Here is a 19860-nt window from a genome sequence, read left to right as displayed (position 1 = left end):
CAGACCCCGCGGGACGGAAGCGGACGGGGACTGCACCAGCCAATGAGCGAGCGCTCTCGCCGCCACGCCCCGCCACGCCGAGTACCTTCTCCGCCAGGCTTAAAGGGTCCGCGCTGCGCTGCTGGGCAGGTACGGGGCAGGGGGGGCCGAGGGGAGCGTGGAGGGGGCTGGGGAGGGGAGGGGAGGGAGGGAGTTGCTGGCACCCGATGAGGGAGACAGGCACCTGTGGGTGGGGGTAAGGTGCATGGGGCAGGGTGCTGAGCACCCGGGGGTGGGGGGAAGGTGCATGGGGCAGGGTGCTGAGCAGCCGGGGGTGAGGGAAGGTACATGGGGCAGGGTGCGGAGCACCCGGGGTGGGGGGAAGGTGCATGGGGCAGGGTGCGGAGCAGCCGGGGTGGGGGGAAGGTGCATGGGGCAGGGTGCGGAGCAGCCGGGGTGGGGGGAAGGTGCATGGGGCAGGGTGCGGAGCAGCCGGGGTGGGGGGAAGGTGCATGGGGCAGGGTGCGGAGCAGCCGGGGTGGGGGGAAGGTGCATGGGGCAGGGTGCGGAGCACCCGGGGTGGGGGGAAGGTGCATGGGGCAGGGTGCTGAGCAGCCGGGGTGGGGGGAAGGTGCATGGGGCAGGGTGCGGAGCAGCCGGGGTGGGGGGAAGGTGCATGGGGCAGGGTGCTGAGCACCCGGGGTGGGGGGAAGGTGCATGGGGCAGGGTGCTGAGCAGCCGGGGTGGGGGGAAGGTGCATGGGGCAGGGTGCTGAGCAGCCGGGGTGGGGGGAAGGTGCATGGGGCAGGGTGCGGAGCAGCCGGGGGTGAGGGAAGGTGCATGGGGCAGGGTGCTGAGCACCCGGGGGTGAGGGAAGGTACATGGGGCAGGGTGCTGAGCACCCGGGGTGGGGGGAAGGTGCATGGGGCAGGGTGCGGAGCAGCCGGGGGTGAGGGAAGGTACATGGGGCAGGGTGCTGAGCACCTGGGGTGGGGGGAAGGTGCATGGGGCAGGGTGCGGAGCAGCCGGGGGTGGGGGGAAGGTGCATGGAGCAGGGTGCTGAGCACCCGGGGGTGAGGGAAGGTACATGGGGCAGGGTGCTGAGCACCCGGGGTGGGGGGAAGGTGCATGGGGCAGGGTGCGGAGCAGCCGGGGGTGAGGGAAGGTGCATGGGGCAGGGTTCTGAGCACCCGGGGTGGGGGGAAGGTGCATGGGGCAGGGTGCTGAGCACCCGGGGTGGGGGGAAGGTGCATGGGGCAGGGTGCGGAGCAGCCGGGGGTGGGGGGAAGGTGCATGGAGCAGGGTGCTGAGCACCCGGGGGTGAGGGAAGGTACATGGGGCAGGGTGCTGAGCACCCGGGGTGGGGGGAAGGTGCATGGGGCAGGGTGCGGAGCAGCCGGGGGTGGGGGTAAGGTGCATGGGGCAGGGTGCTGAGCACCCGGGGTGGGGCTAGGGTGCATGGGGCAGGGTGCTGAGCACTCCGGGTTGTGGTTAAGGTACATAGAGGATTCTGAGCACCCATGGATGAGGGTAAGGGGCATGGTGAGTGCTGAGCACCCATGGAGAGGATGGACACCCATGGGTGGGGGTCAGATGCATGGTGAAAATGTCGAGCACTCGTGGGAGAAGCATGGAGGGTGCTGGACGGGTTGGTGCTGAGCACCCATGAAAGGTGCATGGGCAGGTACGGACCAGCAGATTCTGGGCACCCATGGGTGGGGGCTGAGGTGCTGGGCACCCGCTGGGAGGATGCATGAGGGGTGCTGTGGGTCCTCTGAGCACCCTTGGGGAGGTGGAGAAGATGGAGAGGTTGCTGGGCACCCATGGAGGGGTGGGGGCTGCATGGGACAGGGGTGCTGGGCACCCATGAGGGACATGTAGGGTGCTGGGCTTCAGAGGGTCCTGAAAACCCACAGAATGGGGGTGCTGGGTACCCTGGAGAGACTGCCCCCCCAAAACAGTCCAGTCATCGACCCACGCAGGACTCTCCAGGGGACACCTCCCGCCTCCTTCCAGCCCAGCGATGGCGAGACCTGGCCACGGCAGGAGCCGGTCGTCGTTGAAGGAGGAGGAGGAGGAGGATGATGAGGAAGGCGAGGACCCTCTGGACGCCCTGATCTCCCGGACGGGCTGCATGGGGCAGCACCGGGCGCTGCAGGACTGCATGGCACAGCGGCAGGACTGGCGACACTGCCAGCCCCAGGTGCGAGCCTTCGGCGAATGCATGGCCCGAAGGCAGCGCCGGCCCGCCGAGCCGCCGGGCCCCCAGGAGCCCAACCGAGCTCAGCCCTCCCCAGCCCCGCACTGAAATCACCTCTGGGGCTCTGCCGCCGCCGAGCCCCCAGGAGCCCAACCGAGCCCAGCCCTCCCCAGCCCCGCACTGAAATCACCTCCGGGGCTCTGCCGCCACCGAGCCCCCAGGAGCCCAACCGAGCCCAGCCCTCCCCAGCCCCGCACTGAAATCACCTCCGGGGCTCTGCCGCCGCCGGGCCCCCAGGAGCCCAACCGAGCCCAGCCCTCCCCAGCCCCGCACTGAAATCACCTCCGGGGCTCTGCCGCCGCCGGGCCCCCAGGAGCCCAACCGAGCCCAGCCCTCCCCAGCCCCGCACTGAAATCACCTCCGGGGCTCTGCCGCCGCCGAGCCCCCAGGAGCCCAACCGAGCTCAGCCCTCCCCAGCCCCGCACTGAAATCACCTCTGGGGCTCTGCCCCTGCCAGCGCCGAGCCCCCAGGAGCCCAACCGAGCCCAGCCCTCCCCAGCCCCGCACTGAAATCACCTCTGGGGCTCTGCTGCCGCCGAGCCCCCAGGAGCCCAACCGAGCCCAGCCCTCCCCAGCCCCGCACTGAAATCACCTCTGGGGCTCTGCCCCTGCCAGCGCCGAGCCCCCAGGAGCCCAACCGAGCCCAGCCCTCCCCAACCCCGCACTGAAATCACCTCTGGGGCTCTGCTGCCGCCGAGCCCCCAGGAGCCCAACCGAGCCCAGCCCTCCCCAGCCCCGCACTGAAATCACCTCTGGGGTTCTGCCGCCGCCGGGCCCCCAGGAGCCCAACCGAGCCCAGCCCTCCCCAGCCCCGCACTGAAATCACCTCCGGGGCTCTGCCGCCGCCGAGCCCCCAGGAGCCCAACCGAGCCCAGCCCTCCCCAGCCCCGCACTGAAATCACCTCCGGGGCTCTGCCGCCGCCGAGCCCCCAGGAGCCCAACCGAGCTCAGCCCTCCCCAGCCCCGCACTGAAATCACCTCCGGGGCTCTGCCCCTGCCAGCGCCGAGCCCCCAGGAGCCCAACCGAGCCCAGCCCTCCCCAGCCCCGCACTGAAATCACCTCTGGGGCTCTGCCCCTGCCAGCGCCGAGCCCCCAGGAGCCCAACCGAGCCCAGCCCTCCCCAGCCCCGCACTGAAATCACCTCCGGGGCTCTGCTGCCGCCGAGCCCCCAGGAGCCCAACCGAGCCCAGCCCTCCCCAGCCCCGCACTGATATCACCTCTGGGGCTCTGCCCCTGCCAGCGCCGAGCCCCCAGGAGCCTAACCCAGCCCAGCCCCGCACTGAAATCACCTCCAGGGCACCGCTGCCAGCACCGAGCCCCCAGGAGCCCAACCGAGCTCAGCCCTCCCCAGCCCCGCACTGAAATCACCTCCAGGGCACCGCTGCCAGCACCGAGCCCCCAGCCCTCCCCAGCCCCGGACTCAAATCACCCCTGGGGCTCTGCCCCTGCCGCCACCCCCCCGGGGAGCCGCCGCGGCCAGCTGAGCCCAGCCCTTCCCAGCCCCAGCCTGAAATCCCCCCCGATGCTGCCTGCAGTGGGTCACCAGCACCTCTTTGACTCTGTTCTGGGGGTTGTTCTGTTGTTTTTTTGACACCTTAGCTCCCTGGGACATTAAATGCGGCGGTGGTTGTTGACCTGGCCAAGGCTGTCGCCATCTGTGCTGCCAGGGGGAGCCGGGAGGGGATATCTGTGGGGCTGGGTGGGGAGTTCCAGCCCACATTATCCCAGCCTGGGAGCAGTCGCTGCCTCCAGGCTGGGGGAGGCAGCACTGCCATGGATTTCAACCCCTCACAGCCTCTGATTTCCATTCCACCTCTTGCCCTGCACTGGGCCAAAGCTTTTTTCCCTGTGGAGAGGATCTAGGTGTTGGGGGGGGGATTTATCTCCTGGGAAGCCCCAGGAGGATTAGGGCTGGGGGGAAAAAAGGGAGTCTCCCCTGAGTGCCACCTACTAGCAAAATAAGCCATGAAAAAGAAAAGAGAACAGGATCAGAGAGTCAGGATGGTTGGGAAGGGCCTTCAAGATCATCCACTCCAAGCACTCTGCAGCTTTGCCAAGGCTGGTGTTGAACCATGGCCCTCAGCACCAACCACAACCACAGCTCTGCCCCTTGGAAACCCCTCCAGGGATGGGGATTCCACCAGCCCCCTGGGCAGCCTGGGCCAGGGGTTGAGAACCCTTTCAGTGGAGAAGTTTCTTCTGCTGTCCAACCTAAGCCTCCCCTGGGGCAAACTGAGGCCATTTCCTCTTGTTCCTTGAGAGACCAACCCCCACCTGGCTGCAAGCTGCTCTCAGGGAGCTGCAGAGAGCCAGAGGGTCTCCCCTCAGTCTCCTTCTCTCCAGGCTGAACACCCCCAGCTCCCTCAGCTGCTCCTCACCAGCCCTGTTCTCCAGACCCCTTCCCAGCTTCATTTCCCTTCTCTGGCCCCACTTCCAGTGGAGGAAGTTCTTCTCATGTCCAACCTAAACCTCCCCTGATGCAACCTGAGGCCATCTCCTCTTCTCCTGTCCCTTGTTACCTTCTGTGGGCCGAGTGGCTTTTGCCAGAGGGAAGTCTCCAGGCTGTTTCCCAGGAAGGTGCTGCTGAGGAGCTGGGGTTTGGAGCTGGAGCAGGACCAGCACCATCTGAGCAGCCATATCTTGGGGGGAAGAGTGCTGGAGCAGGGTCAGAGAAGGGCAACCAAGCTGGGGAATGGTCTGGAGAGAGCAAGAGTGGTGAGGAACAGTTTTTGGACAGGGTCAGAACCTCCTCCTGGCAGCCATCAAACCAGGACTCAGATTTGGTTTAGCTCCCTTCCAGGACAAGGTGTGAGAGCAGCTCCAGCCTGGAGCAGCCCTGGAGAAAAGGCCTTGGGGGTGCTGGGGGAGGAGAAGCTCAACAGGAGCCAGCAGGGAGCACTTGCAGCCCAGAGAGCCAAGCACAGCCTGGGCTGCAGCAAGAGAAGTGTGGCCAGCAGGGCCAGGGAGGGGATTCTGCCCCTCTGCTCCACTCTGCTGAGACCACAGCTGGAGCTCTGTGTCCAGTTCTGGAGCCTCTGTTCCAGGAAGGGTCTGGAGGTGCTGGAAGGTGTCCAGAGCAGGGCCATGAGGAGGAGCAGAGGGCTGGAGCTGCTCTGCTATGAGGACAGGCTGAGGGAATTGGGGTTGTGCAGTCTGGAGAGGAGAAGGCTCTGAGGAGACCTTCTTGTGGCCTTCCAGGATCTGCAGGGGGCTACAGGAAAGCTGGGGAGGGACTTTTGAGGGTGTCAGGGAGGGATAGGACTGGGGGGGATGGAGCAGAACTAGAAGTGGGGAGATTGAGATTGGATGTGAGGAAGAAGCTCTTCCCCATGAGGGTGGTGAGAGCCTGGCACAGGTTGCCCAGGGAGGTGGTGGAAGCCTCATCCCTGGAGGTGTTGAAGGCCAGGCTGGAGGTGGCTGTGAGCAGCCTGTGCTGGTGTGAGGTGTCCCTGCCCATGGCAGGGGGCTTGGGACTGGCTGAGCCTTGAGGCCCCTTCCAACCCTGGCAATTCTGATCCTAAATAAAACCAGACTTGGAAATGCCAAGGCCTGGAGCCAGCTGCTGTCACCCATTTGACCCTCAGGTCTCAGCTCCTGCAGGCTCTGCGTGCTGCAGGGCAGTGATAAGCAGCTGAGCAGCTCAGCCAAGCTTGGGGCAGCTTCAGTCCCACATCCCTTGAGGAAAAGCATTTGGCACCATCCTGGGAAGGTCCCCAAACTGCTTTGTCCTTTCTGGAATTTGTCCTTTGAAGGCAGAAGAAATTTCTCTTTCCAAAGAGGACATTCAGAGAGCTCAAGCTGGAGCCAGGATTCAGGGAGCCAGGGGGAGTTTCCTCCATGGCTTGAAAAGCAAATCAGGAATTAAGGAGACATTTTGCATCCACAGCTCCAGGCCTCCTGCCTCTCAGGTCTCTTTTCTCCCAAGCAGAGGTTGCTCAGCTGCTCAGGGATGAGCATTCCCATTCCCAACCCTCCTGGGGCTCTGAGGCTCCATTTGTGTTGGGAAGGGATTTAAGAGCTCCACCAGAAGCCATTGCTGCAACCTTCAGCTGGGGCCAGCTCTGGAGGCCTCAGCAGAGCAAGGGAGCTGCTGGAGCAGGGCCAGAGGAGGCCACAGCCATGCTGGGAGGGCTGGAAGCCCTCTGCTGGGAGGGAGGGCTGGGGGAGTTCAGCCTGGAAAAGAGAAGGCTCCAGGGAGACCTCCTGGTGGCCTTGCAGGACTGGAAAGCTGTGTACAGAGTTTGGAGCAGGGCCTGTTGGGACAGGCCAAGGGGGTGGTGGTTTGGAGCTCCAGGAGGGAGACTCAGGCTGGAGAGAAGGGAGAAATGTTTGCCCCTGGGGGCGGTGAGAGCCTGTCCCAGGGTGCCCAGAGAGGTGGGAGCTGCCCCATAGCTACAACCATCCCAGGTCAGGTTGTTTGGGTCTTGGAGCAACCTGCTGTGGCTGGGGATGTCCCTGCTGGCTGCAGGGGGGTTGGACTGGATGACCTCTGGAGGTCCCTTCCAACCCAAAACCCACTCTGAAAGGAGCAGGGCAGTCCCTGGCACATCAGCAGCACCTGGAGGAGTTGCAGTTGAGAGGTGTCCCTGCCCATGGTGGGGAGGTTGGAGGGGATGATCTCTAAGGTCCCTTCCAGGAGCCTGTGATTAATCACTTGCAGAGGCTCCTGGAGGTGGAGAGCAAAACAAGAAGGGAAAGAAGTGGGGAAAGAACAAAGCCTTGAGACCTCCTTCGGCCCACCACAAAGCAGCCAGATCCCAACACTGATTTGTCTTTATTTAGACAAGAGTGCAACCTTCTTCCAGCTCCCCAAACTATCCAGAGTGCTCACAAAGTCACCTCCTGGAGGCTCCAGCAGCCATGGAGGAGGAGGAGAAGCCTCTGCCAGGGATGGAGCCTTCATCATCTCAGTTCATCTGGGCAAGCAGCTCTTCAAGTTCTGGTCTAGACTTGAGGCGGCTCTTGAAGTCAGCCTCTGTGTGCTGGGGAAGGAGAAAAGCAAACCCAAGCAGGTCAGGAGCACTTCTTGAGGGCTTCCTGAGCTCAAACCCTCTCCCAAAGAACAGATTCAGAGTGGGAAACCAAGAGCCTGAGCGTGCCCTGCCCCCAGGGAGTGGGAAGCCCCAGGAGAGAGTCACTGCAGGCCATGATCCTGTGCTCGGCTCAGCCTGGGAGCTGGTGGCAACAAACCCAAGCAGGTCAGAAGCACTTCTTGAGGGCTTCCTGAGGTCAAACCTTCTCCTAAAGGGTTGCTTCAGGGTGAACAAACCAACAGCCTGAGTGTGCCCTGCCCCCAGGGAGTGGGAAGCCCCAGGAGAGAGTCACTGCAGGCCATGATCCTGTGCTCGGCTCAGCCTGGGAGCTGGTGGCAACAAACCCAAGCAGGTCAGGAGCACTTCTTGAGGGCTTCCTGAGCTCAAACCCTCTCCCAAAGAACAGATTCAGAGTGGGAAACCAAGAGCCTGAGTGTGCCCTGCCCCCAGGGAGTGGGAAGCCCCAGGAGAGTCACTGCAGGCCATGATCCTGTGCTCAGCTCAGCCTGGGAGCTGGTGGCAAAGCTTTGTCCTCCTCTCCTACCCTTCCAGGGGTAAAGGTTTGGGATGCAAAGTTGTGGCTAGCAATGCATCACAGAATCAACCAGGCTGGAAAGGACCTCAGAGATCATCAAGTCCTGCCTATTACCTAATCCCTAACCCCTCCTGACAACCAAACCATGGCTCCAAGGGCCACATCCAGTCCCCTCTTGAACACCTCTAGGGATGGGGACTCCACCACCTCCCTGGGCAGCACATCCCAATGGCCAATCTCTCTTGCTGGGAAGAGCTTTCCCCTCACCTCCAGCCTAAAGGGTGGCAGCAGTGCCAACTGCTCTGAAAGGAGCCCTGGAGGCTCCTCCTCAGCTGTTTGAGTGCTTGGGGAAGAGAGGGAGCAGAGGCACTGTGCTGAAGAAGCCAACTGAACATCTCCAACTCTGCCCCTGGAGAGCTTCTCCAGAACTCTGCATCCCAAAGCTTTCTCTCTCTCTCTCCTGTGCTGACAGCTTGGGTCTGTCCCCTGGGCTTCCTGCCTCAGGCTCTGCAGATGGCACAATGTCACCTTTCACCCTCCTGAGACACAGCCAACAGCAAAGCAAGAACTGGCAGCCAGGAGGTGGGAAACAGGAGTGTGACCAAAGCAGAGGTTGGTGGACTCAGGAGACCTTCTCCCACCTTCCCCCCTGGTTTTGCAGAGCTGGAGAGAACTGAAGACTCTTCAAAGGCCACATCTAAGAACCCTTCTGTGTTCTCCTGCTTGCATTTCCTCTGCTGTCTCCAAGCTACCAAATCCTTCAGGCCCTGCATCAAAGGCAGGCTTTCCTGGGGCTGTCTGGATGTCAAATCCTTGGCACTGCTGGGGCTGGATGATCTGAAAGGTCTTTCCCCAGCTCACATGACAGAGGGTGAAACAGCTCCTTGTGTTTGCTCCACCACTCAGTGCAGTTTGGGCCTCAGGTCCTCAGTGCTCAACAGAAAAAAAACCCAAAGCCTTCTTGGCTCTGTCTGCAGAAATGGAGCAGAGCCTCCCTCAGAGCAAAGTCCACCAAAAGAGGACTCAGCATTTGGGTTTCCAGCCTCAGCTTTGCTACTGACTGCTCCTGGAGGTTCCTCCTGGTTCCCAGAGCTGAGGTGGTGAAGCATCACTGAAGGAAATGGTGTGGGCAGCAGGAGCAGGGCAGGGATTGTGCCCCTGGGCTGGGCACTGCTGAGGCCACAGCTGGAATCTTGGGTTCAGTTTTGGGCCACCCACTGCCAGAAGGACAGTGAGGGCTGGAGCAGGGCCAGAGAAGGGCAACCAAGCTGGGGAAGGGTCTGGAGAACAGGGCTGGGGAGGAGCAGCTGAGGGAGCTGGGGGTGTTGAGCCTGGAGGCTGAGGGGAGATCTGGCTCCCTACAGCTGCCTGAAAGGAGGTTGGAGCCAGGTGGGAGTCTGTCTCTTCTCCCAAGCAGGCTGAGGTTGGCCATGAGGAAGAATTTGTGCCCCTTGAGGGTTGTCCAGGCCTGTGGCAGGCTGCCCAAGGCAGTGGTGGAGTGCCCATGGCTGGAGGGTTTTCCAAGCTGTGGTGCTGAGGGCCATGGTTTGGTGGTGCCCTGGGGCAGTGCTGGGTTGATGCTTGGACTCGAGGAGCTGAAAGGTCTCTTCCAGCCAAAAGGATTCTGTGTGAGTTCCCTTTTGAGTTGCAGGGAATCTGTGACAGCAAAGCAAGCTGCAAGCTGGCATCTGCAGACCTGCAGGAGTGGCTGGGGAGGCAGCTTCTGTGGCACCCATTATGGGAAGCCAAATGAAACACTCCTCAGGAATTAGAGGCAGTTGGTTTTGATAGACCAAGCAATGACCTGGTTTTAGGAGATGCTGGGAGTCTGTAAGTCTGGAGCAGAACAGCCTCAGGATCAGGTCTGTACAGAATCTCAGCTTGGGGTGGTGGGAAGGGAGCTCTGGAGCTCAGCCAGGCCACCCCAGCCTGCTCCAGCAGGGCACCCCCAGCAGCTTGCCCAGCAGCACCATGGCCAGGGGGGGTTGGAAGCTCTCCACACAAGGAGACTCCACAACCTCTCTGGGCAGCCTGCTCCAGGCCTCCACCACCCTCACAACAAACAACTTTCTCCTCATCCTCAAACAGAACCTCCTGGGTGCCAGCTTGTGCCCCTTGGCCTGTCCCTGGGCAGCACTCAGCAGATGCCAGCCCCAGCCTCTTGCCCCCCACAGCCCCTTCAGCTCTTGCTGAGCATTGCTCAGCTCCCCTCTGGGGCTGCTCTTCTGCAGGCTCTCAGCCCCAGGGCTCTCAGCCTTTGCTCCTCACAGAGCTGCTGCAGACCCCTCAGCCTCTCCCCAGCCTCCCCTGGACTCTCTCCAGCAGCTCTCAGTCTCTCTGCAGCTGGGGAGCCCAAACCTGGACCCAGGCCTCCAGATGAGGCCTCACCAAGGTGGAGCAGAGGGGAAGAGAACCTCCCTTGAATACTTAGCTCACACTTTTTGATGCACCCCAGGGTGCCTTTGGCCTTCTTGGCCACTCCAGAAGAGCCCTTTGGGAGCAGGCTGGTGTCACACAGCCCATCTGCAGCCTGCCTGCCCAGGCAGAGGTCAGAACTTACCTCTTTCACCAAGAGGTGAACCCCCTCAGGCTGGCTGCTCTGAATAACCTCCAAGAATATGGGAGCAAAGGTGGAGCTCAAACCAGTGACCTGCAAGAAGAAAGCAGGAGTGGTTGGAGGAGGTCCAAACTGGCAAGGAGAGAGAGACTCCAGGTCAGCAGGAGCCTGTGGCAGTCAACCACCTCAGCAGAGAGGAGGCCTTCTGCTTTTTGTGCACACCTTGCACCCAGGGTATGACCTGAAGCTCTTCTTTTGACTCTTCCCTACCCACCCTGCTTCCCATCCCTGTTCCCCATCCCTGCCTGCCTCTTTCTCCTCAAATGTGCCAAAGCCTCCAAAGCAGAGAATCACAGACTGGCTCAGGTTGGAAGGCAACTCAGAGCTCATCTCCTCCAAGCTCCACACCATGCCCAGGGACACCTCTCAGCCAGACTCAGCTGCTCAAGGCCTCATCCAGCCTGGCCTTCAACAGCCCCAGGCAGTGCTCCAGTGCTCTGCCACCCTCAACCTCAAGAAGTTCCTCCTCCTGTCCAGAAGGAACTTCTGCTGTTCCAGTCTGTGCCCACTGCCCCTTGCCCTGTCCCTGGGCACCACTGAACACAGCCTGGTCCCATCCTGCTGCCAGCCACCCTTGAAGTATTGCTCAGCCCTGATGAGATCCTCCTGGGGCTGCTCTTCTCCAGGCTGAACAGCCCCAATCCTCTCAGCCTCTCCTCACCAGAGCTGTTCCAAGCCCCTCAGCATCTTTGCTGTCCCCTCTCCAGCCAGTCCCTGTCCCTCTGGAACTGGGGAGCCCAGAACTGGCCCCAGCACTCTGGCTGTGGCCTGAGCAGGGCAGAGCAGAGATGGAGGAGAGCCTCCCTTGCTCTCCTGCTGGCCACACTCTTCTTGCTGCACCCCAGGATGCCCTTCTTGGCCCCAAAGCCACCTTGCTGGCTCATGCTCCTCCTGTTGTCCACCAGGACCCCCAGGTCCCTTGCCCCAGGAGGTTGTTCTTCCCCAGGGGCAGGGCTCCACACTTGCCCTTAGGGAACTGCAGTGGAGTTCTCTCCAGCCAGCTCTGCAGCCTGTCCAGGTCATGCTGGATGGTGGCACAGCCTGAGGGCTGTCACCACTGCTCCCACTTTGGTCCCAACAGCAAACTGGCTGAGTGCCCTCATCCTCCAAACTCTGTGCCTTCATCCAGGTCATTGATGAATACATGGAACAGGGCTGGCCCCAATACCAACCCCTGGGGAACACCACTGGCCACAGGCCTCCAACTTGACTCTGCCCCACTGACCACAACCCTTTGACCTCTGTCCTTCAGCCAGCTCCCACCCCACCTCACCACACACTCATCCAACCTGCCCTTGAGGGGCTTGGCTGGGAGGATGCCATGGAACAGAACATCAAAAGCCATCCTGAAGTCCAAGTAGAATGCTCTGGGTGTGAAGGGACCTCCAAAGGTCAGCTAGACCCCATCCAGTGCCCTCCCATCATCCAGCCATGCAGCTCTGCCATCAGAACACTGCCTGGGGTCAAGGGACTGAAGGCAAAGGTGTTCAAGGGCTGGGAGAGCCTGAAGGCAGGAAGGGGAAAAAACAGCTCAGTTCTTACCTGGACAACCCTCTGATGGGTAGTGAGGACAGAATCCAGCTGCATTTTGGAGCCTCTCTCTTCCAAGAACAGCACCTCGTTGGTTTTGGTGGGCATGGCATAGCTGCAGGAGGCCACAGGGCAGTGCTCAGGGCAGGGAGCACAGAATCAGAGGCTCAGAGCATGGCTCAGGTTGGGAGAGACCTCAGAGCTCATCTCCTCCAAGCTCCACACCATGCCCAGGGACACCTCTCAGCTAGACTCAGCTGCTCAAGGCCTCATCCAGCCTGGCCTTCAACACCCCCAGGCAGGAGGCAGCCACAGCCTCCCTGGGCAGCCTGTGCCAGAGTCTCACCACCCTCACACTGAAGAACTTCTTCCTCAGCTCCAGTCTGCCCCTGCTGTGCCTCAGCTTCAAACCATTCCCCCTTGGCCTGGCTCTAGACACCCTTAGCAAAAGTCCCTCTGCAGCCTTCCTGCAGGATGCCTTCAGCTCTTGCAAGGCAGCTCTGAGGTCCCCCTGGAGCCTTCTCTTCTCCAGGCTGAACACCCCCAGCTCCCTCAGCCTGGCCTCAGAGCAGAGCTGCTGCAGCCCTTGGATCATCCTTGTGGCCTCCTCTGGGCTCCCTCCAGCAGCTCTGTGTCCTCCTTGTGCTGGGGACAGCAGAACTGGAGGCAGGATTGGAGGTGGGGTCTGAGCAGAGCCAAGGGTCAGAATCCCCTCTCTTGCCCTGCTGCCCACACTCCTCTGGCTGCAGCCCAGCACACAGCTGCCTGCTGGGCTGCCTGAGGGCACTGCTGGCTCCTGGGGAGCTGCTCAGCACCCAGCACCCCCAAGTCTCTTTCTTCAGGGCTGCTCTCACCCCACTCTGCACCCAGCCTGGATTTGTGCCTGGGCTTGGCCTGCCCCAGCTGCAGGAGAGCTTTGCAGGGATGAATCAACCTCCAGCAGTGGAGAACATGGAAGGAGATGAACTTTCCATGGCCAATTAATTATGCAGAGAATGCATCCTGCCAAGCCAGGAGCTGGGTGCTTCACTGGCAACAGATAAGGGAGAAGCTCCCAAGACCTTCTGCCAGCAAAAGCCTTCTCCTGGTGACTGCAGCAACCTGGCTGCACTGCAGGCACCAAAGAGTTCAATTCCTCAGACTCAGGACAGAACCCCAGCATGGAGGTTGGAAGGGAGCTCTGGAGCTCAGCCAGGCCAAGCCCTCCTGCTCCAGCAGGGCACCCCCAGCAGCTTGCCCAGCAGCACCATGGCCAGGGGGGGTTGGAAGCTCTCCACACAAGGAGACTCCACAGCCTCTCTGGGCAGCCTGCTCCAGGCCTCCACCACCCTCACAACAAACAACTTTCTCCTCCTCTTCAGCTGGCAGCTCCTGGCTGCCAGTTTGTGCCCCTTGGCCTGTCCCTGGGCAGCACTCAGCAGATGCCAGCCCCAGCCTCTTGCCCCCCACAGCCCCTTCAGCTCTTGCTGAGCATTGCTCAGCTCCCCTCTGGGGCTGCTCTTCTGCAGGCTCTCAGCCCCAGGGCTCTCAGCCTTTGCTCCTCACAGAGCTGCTGCAGGCCCCTCAGCCTCTCCCCAGCCTCCCCTGGGCTCTCTCCAGCACTTCTCAGTCTCTCTGCAGCTGGGGAGCCCAGACCTGTGTCTGGGGAAGGAGGAGAAGGCTGTGGAGAAGTTGTGAGGAGCAGCTGAGGGAGCTGGGGGGGTTGAGGCTGCAGCAGAGGAGGCTGAGGGGAGACCTTGTGGCTCTCTGCAGCTCCCTGAATACAGCTTGGAGCCAGGTGGGGGTTGGTCTCTTCTCCCAAAGAACAAAGGATAGGACAAGAGGAGATGGCCTCAAGTTGCAGCAGGGGAGGTTCAGGTTGGGCATTAGAATACATAGAATAAACCAGGTTGGAAGAGACCTTCAAGATCATTGAGTCCAACCCATCAACCAACACCACCTAAACAACTGAACCATGGCACCAAGCACCCCATCCAGTCTCTTCCTGAACACCTCCAGTGATGGTGACTCCACCACCTCCCTGGGCAGCCCATTCCAATGGGCAATCACTCTCTCTGTGTAGAACTTCTTCCTAACCTCCAGCCTGGCACAGCCTGAGACTGTGTCCTCTTGTTCTGGTGCTGGATGCCTGGGAGAAGAGACCAACCCCCACCTGGCTACAACCTCCCTTCAGGGAGTTGTAGAGAGCAGTAAGGTCACCCCTGAGCCTCCTCTTCTCCAGGCTAAGCAAGTTAGGTGAAACTCCTTCACTGAAAAGGTTAAACCAAAGGAAACAGCCTCAAGGTTTCCCCAAGGGGTGTTCAGCTTGGCCCTGAGGAACACTTTGTGCCCCTTGAGGCTTGCCCAGGCCTGTGGCAGGCTGCCCAGGGCAGTGGTGGAGTCCCCCTGGCTGGAGGGGTTGGGAAGCTGCGGTGCTGCGGGCCAGGGGGTGGTGGTGCCCTGGGGCAGAGCTGGGCTGCTGCTTGGATGGGATGATCTGAGAGGCCTGCAAGCACCACAACTGTGTGGCTGCACCAGGCTGCCAGAGCTGGGGGTGGCTGTGCTGCTCCTACCTTTCAGTGACCCTGAGGGAGAGGCGGTTGCAGAGCCTGTGGATGTACTGAGCAAAGTGCTCCGCCAGGCACAGGTCATAGGAGGTCACCTGGATGTTGAGATCTCCATACTCATGCTCTGTCCCAGGGCTGATCTCTTTCATCTGGACTTTCTTCTTCTTTGGAGCCTGGATTTGAAAGGGAACAAAGCAGAAACTGCAGCTGCCTTGCAGAGAGGTGAGAAGGGAAAGCTCTGACTCCAGCACTGGGCTCGCTCCAAGGAGGACGCTGAGGGGCTGGAGGGAGCCCAGGGAAGGGCAACAAAGCTGGGGCAGGGTCTGGAGAACAAGGAGAAGGTTGGGCTTGGTGATCTCTTAAGGTCCTTTCCAACCTAAGCCACTCCACATCTGCACTTCATCAGTGTCCTCACCCTCCACTGCTGCTGCCAGCTTTGGGGATGCTCTGGGTTGTTGATTTTTAACTGTGTGCTCGAGGAGTCGCCTGGCAACTGAGTCACTTTTGATCCCTTCCCACCACAGCTTTGCTGTCTGGGGCAGAGATCAGCCAAACCCTTTCCCTACCTTTTATCTTCCCCCCCAAAAAAAACCCTGAGAAGGGTCTGGAGAGCTTCTGAAGAGCAGCTGAGGGACCTGGGGTTGTTCAGCCTGAAGCAAAGGAGGCTGAGGGGAGACCTTCTGGCACTCTGCAGCTCCCTGAGGAGCCAGGTGGGGGGTGGGGATTCTCTGATTCCAGCTCTTGCTCACAGAGAAGGCTCCAGGGGGACCTCAGAATAGCTGAAGGCATCCTGCAGGAAGGCTGCAGAGAGACTTTTGCTAAGGGTGTCTAGAGCCAGGCCAAGGGGGAATGGTTTGAAGCTGAGGCACAGCAGGGGCAGACTGGAGCTGAGGAAGAAGTTCTTCAGTGTGAGGGTGGTGAGGTTCTGGCACAGGCTGCCCAGGGAGGCTGTGGCTGCCTCCTGCCTGGGGGTGTTGAAGGCCAGGCTGGATGAGGCCTTGAGCAGCTGAGTCTAGCTGAGAGGTGTCCCTGGGCATGGTGTGGAGCTTGGAGGGGATGAGCTCTGAGGTCCCTCCCAACCTGAGCCAGCCTGTGATTCCATGGAGACAAGAATGCAGCAGCTGAAGCATGTGTGGAGTGTTGTGAGTGGATGCTTCATGGGACACAGAACTCTCTGGTAAGGAAGTAGCAGTGTAGTGATTGATGAGACATGGAATTGGCAATCCTAACATTTCAATCAGGCTGGGAAGGGTTGGGTTAGATGAAAGCAAGGCCAGCAGGACAGTTTGGACACTTACCTCCTTTGGCAGCAGATATTTATACCTCCCAATGCCATGAGTGGGATTGGATCTGTAGTGCCTGTGGCAGCTCAGGAGTGCACCACCTTTACAAAGCAAAGCAGAGCAGATCTGGGGTTAGCCAAGGGGCAGCCAGCTCTTAACAGGCAGGAGGAAAAACAATGCTTTGAGAAGCCAAAATCCACACTGGGGGCAAGGGTATGTGCTCAGGTCTTTGGAAGGATTTGTCCTCAGGGGATTTGGGGGGGGAAGATAAAAGGTAGGGAAAGGGTTTGGCTGATCTCTGCCCCACACAGCAAAGCTGTGGTGGAAAGGATTAAAAGTGACTCAGTTCCCAGGTGAATCCTCAAGCAAACAGGAGGGAAAACAACAACCCAGAGTGTCCCCAAAGCTGTCAGCAGCAGTGGAAGGTGAGGACACTGATGGAGTACAGATGGAGAGCAGTGCCAAGTGGTGTCCCTCAGGGGTCTGTGCTGGGACCTGTGCTGGTTAATATTTGTATCAGTGCTAGAGACAGCAGGATCCAGGCAGCATCAGCAGTGTGCAGGTGGCACCGAGCTGAGTGGTGCTGTGGATCCACCAGAGGGACAGGATGGCAGCCAGAGGGGCCTGGACAGGCTGGAGAGGGGAAGCCCAGGTGAACCTCAGGAGGTTCCACAAGAGCAAGTGCAGGGCTCTGCCCCTGGGCTGGAACAATCCTCACTATCAATACAGACTGGGGGAGGAGGGGATGGAAAGCAGCCCTGAGGAAAAGGACTTGGGGGTGCTGGGGGGGGAGAAGCTGGACAGGAGCAGGCAGTGTGAGCTTGCAGCACAGAAGGCCAAGGGCAGCCTGGGCTGCAGCCAAAGCAGCGCTGGCAGCAGAGCCAGAGAGGTGATTCTGCCACTTTGCTCTGCTCTGGGGAGACCTCAGCTGGAGTGCTGTGTGCAGGTCTGGAGCCCTCAGCACAGCAAGGACCTGGAGCTGATGGAGCAGGTCCAGAGGAGGGCCAGGAAAATGCTCAGGGGGTTGGAGCAGCTCTGCTGTGAGGCCAGGCTGAGGGAGCTGGGGGTGTTCAGCCTGGAGAGGAGAAGGCTCCAGGGAGACCTAATAGCAGCCTGCCAGTACCTGAAGGGGGCTATAGGAAGGCTGCAGAGAGACTGTTTGCAGAGGCCTGCAGGGACAGGACAAGAGGCAATGGCTTCAAACTAGAGAAGAGCAGATTTAGATTGGATGTGAGGAACAAGTTCTGCCCCATGAGGGTGGTGGAACACTGGAACAGGTTGCCCAGGGAGGTAGCTTGGGCCCCATCCCTGGAGATATTGAAGGTGAGGCTGGGCAGGGCTCTGGGTAACCTGATCTGCTGGAGGATGTCCCTGCTGAGTGCAGAGGGGGTTGGACTGGATGAGCTTTGGAGGTCCCTTCCAACCCAGAGCATTCTATGACTCTGTGAAATGTCTCCCAGTGAGAGCAGCAATGGACCTGAGCCTCAGTTCATCTTAAATCCAATCCTGTTCAAATCTTCAGGTGTGAGGAAGCCAAACCACAAATGGGATCAGCTTTTAGGCTTTGTTACCTCCTTCCCCAGGGTAAATTGGGAACCTTCCCATCAGTAATAAAAGCTCAGAACAGCAAAGAGAAACTGAGCATCAAGGATCTGAAGCCATTCAGTCCCATTTGGCCTCCACCTCAAAAGCCAATTCTGCTTTGTGTGGAGCCAGGGAACTCCCCCAGGAGCTGACAGGGATGCCAGGCAGACCCTGGGCAGCAGCAGAGTGAATAGTGGAGCTAAGAGCATGGCTGACACCAGCTGCTTAGCCAAGAGCAGGGAAAAGGGAAGGAAAGGTGAAGGAAATAAAAAGGTCTGGAAGTGGAGAAGCAGCTGCTCAGGTTATTTAACCAGTCCAAACCAGGCTAGAAACAGTCAAAAGGAGGCACAACCACTCCCATGTGGGAGATTTGGAGGGGGGTAAATGACATTTTGACTTGCACTGGGTTACCAAGAGGCCTCACCTGCAGCACACAAAGTGCTTTCTCCAGCTGTTGCTGCCCTGCAGGGAAGAAGAGAAGTGATTAAAAGCTCTGATTTCACCTATTTGTGCAAACACAACACTCCTGGCCAAGCTCCTGAGCCAAAAGCTCACCCTCCCCAAACACAGAGACAGTTTCCTTTAGCCTAAAGGCTTTCCCCTCCCCACATCCTCCACAGCCCTTTGAACTCCCAGGCACCATCCAAAGCCTTCCCTCCACAATGAAAAGATTTTCCCCCTTCCATGAGTGGTTTCAGTGCCTCAGACTGGGTTTCACTGGGTTTGGTTTCAAGCCTACTCACCTGCTGAGTGCTAGCACCTGCTTCAGCAACACTTCCTTCCTCAAGCACAGCACCTGCAAAGAGCCACCACAGAGGATGCTCAGGGAGTTCTCACTGCCACTTCCCAGAATCCATCCATAAAACCACAGCTGAGACCCTCAGAATGTACCAGGAACCCTCCTGAGATCTCCACAGCCCTCAAGCAGTCACCTGAGACCCTCAGAATGCACCAGGAACCCTCCCAGTCTCTCCACAGCCCCCAGTCAGTCACCTGAGACCCTCAGAATGTCAGTCCCTGAGGACACTGACAGGGCTGTAAGGGGCTCTATGTCATTGATGCCCAGATGCCTATGGAGGGCAAGGGATCCCTGCTCCTGCTTTACAGAATCCCACCATGGTAGAGATTGGGATGGACCTCTGGAGCTCACCCAGTCCAAGGTGCAACAGGGCACCCCCAGCAACTTATCCAGGAGCACAATGGCCCGGGGGGGTTGGAAGCTCTCCACACAAGGAGACTCCACAACCTCTCTGGGCAGCCTGCTCCAGGCCTCCACCACCCTCACAACAAACAACTTTCTCCTGCTGGCACCTCCTGGGTGCCAGTTTGTGCCCCTTGGCCTGTCCCTGGGCAGCACTCAGCAGATGCCAGCCCCATCCCCTTGCCCCCCACAGCCCCTTCAGCTCTTGTTGAGCATTGCTCAGCTCCCCTCTGGGGCTGCTCTTCTGCAGGCTCTCAGCCCCAGGGCTCTCAGCCTTTGCTCCTCACAGAGCTGCTGCAGGCCCCTCAGCCTCTCCCCAGCCTCCCCTGGACTCTCTCCAGCAGCTCTCAGTCTCTCTGCAGCTGGGGAGCCCAGAACTGACCCAGGACTGCAGCTGTGGCCTGGCTGGGGCAGAACAGCGGGGCAGAAGCTCCCTCGGCCTGCGGCTGGCCACACTCTTCTTAATAGCCTTAGACACACCAGAGATGACGACCCAGGACACTGAATCAGCATCAGGCCTGTGCCCCCGCAAGAAACCCCCTCGGGAGACCTTGGGGCACCATCCTGGCCCCAAGGTCGGGCCCGGACGGTCCCCTCCAGACCCCCCCGGGGCACGACTGGGCCTGACCCCTCCTGTCGCCAGTCCCCAAACCAGGCCTGTGCCTCCCCTTCCCAGCCCTCGGGCCGTGCCGGGCCTGTCCCCTGTGTCCCTCCTCCCCGGCTCCGGCACTCCCCCGGCCGATCACCGCCCGCCGGTACCTTCGGCAGGGCCGCGCTCATCCTGGCGCCTCGGCCCGCAGCTCGGTCCCTCGCTCAAAGCGTCCCCCCCCGGCACCGCGCCTCGGTGCGTGCTCCGCTCGGGCCCCCCGCGGCCCGCAGCTCCCGCCCTTGCGTTCCGCCCTCCGAGACCTCCCAGGGAAGGGAGTGGCGACCATTTCGGGACTCGCAGGGCCCCAGGCTTCTTAAGGAAAGCGTAGGCAGGGCCTGAGGAGACGGTAAAGGAGGATAATTCGTCGCCCCCTCAGAGACACCCGCGGCAGCGCCATCACCATGGCGGCGGCACAGCCATCCCCACGCCCAGCGCCACGCACCCTGCTAGCCGTGGCCCAGCCCCCTGCTCGCTCCTCGCACGCTGATTGGATTCCGCGTGCGGCCATCTTGAGTGTGGCCGGGCTGAGCTGGCGCCCGGCTCGGCGGCCATCTTGAGTGTGGCCTACTCGCTCCTGCCTTGCCGCCTCCATGTTAGAGGCAGCTCTCTGAGCTGGGAGAGGCGATGCAGTGAGGCAGTGAG

At 60.6% G+C, this 19860-nt stretch overlaps 2 protein-coding genes across 2 annotated transcripts; one reads left to right on the top strand and one right to left on the bottom strand.

The window, feature by feature from the left end:
* The first annotated feature begins 104 nt into the window (after positions 1 to 104).
* Positions 105 to 2287, top strand: LOC104302421 (cytochrome c oxidase assembly factor 4 homolog, mitochondrial). Its single transcript, XM_054164847.1, has 2 exons — positions 105 to 129; positions 1996 to 2287. The coding sequence occupies exon 2, from the start codon at positions 2003 to 2005 to the stop codon at positions 2285 to 2287; it is 285 nt and encodes a 94-aa protein (XP_054020822.1). The 5' UTR covers positions 105 to 129; positions 1996 to 2002.
* A 4820-nt stretch (positions 2288 to 7107) lies between these two features.
* Positions 7108 to 19485, bottom strand: MRPL48 (mitochondrial ribosomal protein L48). Its single transcript, XM_054164833.1, has 8 exons — positions 19329 to 19485; positions 18112 to 18164; positions 17793 to 17830; positions 15800 to 15885; positions 14508 to 14674; positions 11968 to 12070; positions 10369 to 10458; positions 7108 to 7222 (listed from the first exon to the last, which is right to left on the bottom strand). Exons 1-8 carry the CDS (start codon positions 19347 to 19349, stop codon positions 7148 to 7150), a joined length of 633 nt encoding a protein of 210 aa, XP_054020808.1. The 5' UTR covers positions 19350 to 19485; the 3' UTR covers positions 7108 to 7147.
* Positions 19486 to 19860: the final 375 nt, after the last annotated feature.

Source organism: Dryobates pubescens, chromosome 10 (genome assembly GCF_014839835.1).
Source record: "Dryobates pubescens isolate bDryPub1 chromosome 10, bDryPub1.pri, whole genome shotgun sequence".
NCBI lineage: Eukaryota > Metazoa > Chordata > Aves > Piciformes > Picidae > Dryobates > Dryobates pubescens.
The sequence above is the reverse complement of the archived record's forward strand: the minus strand, read 5'-3'. Positions and strand labels throughout refer to the sequence as shown.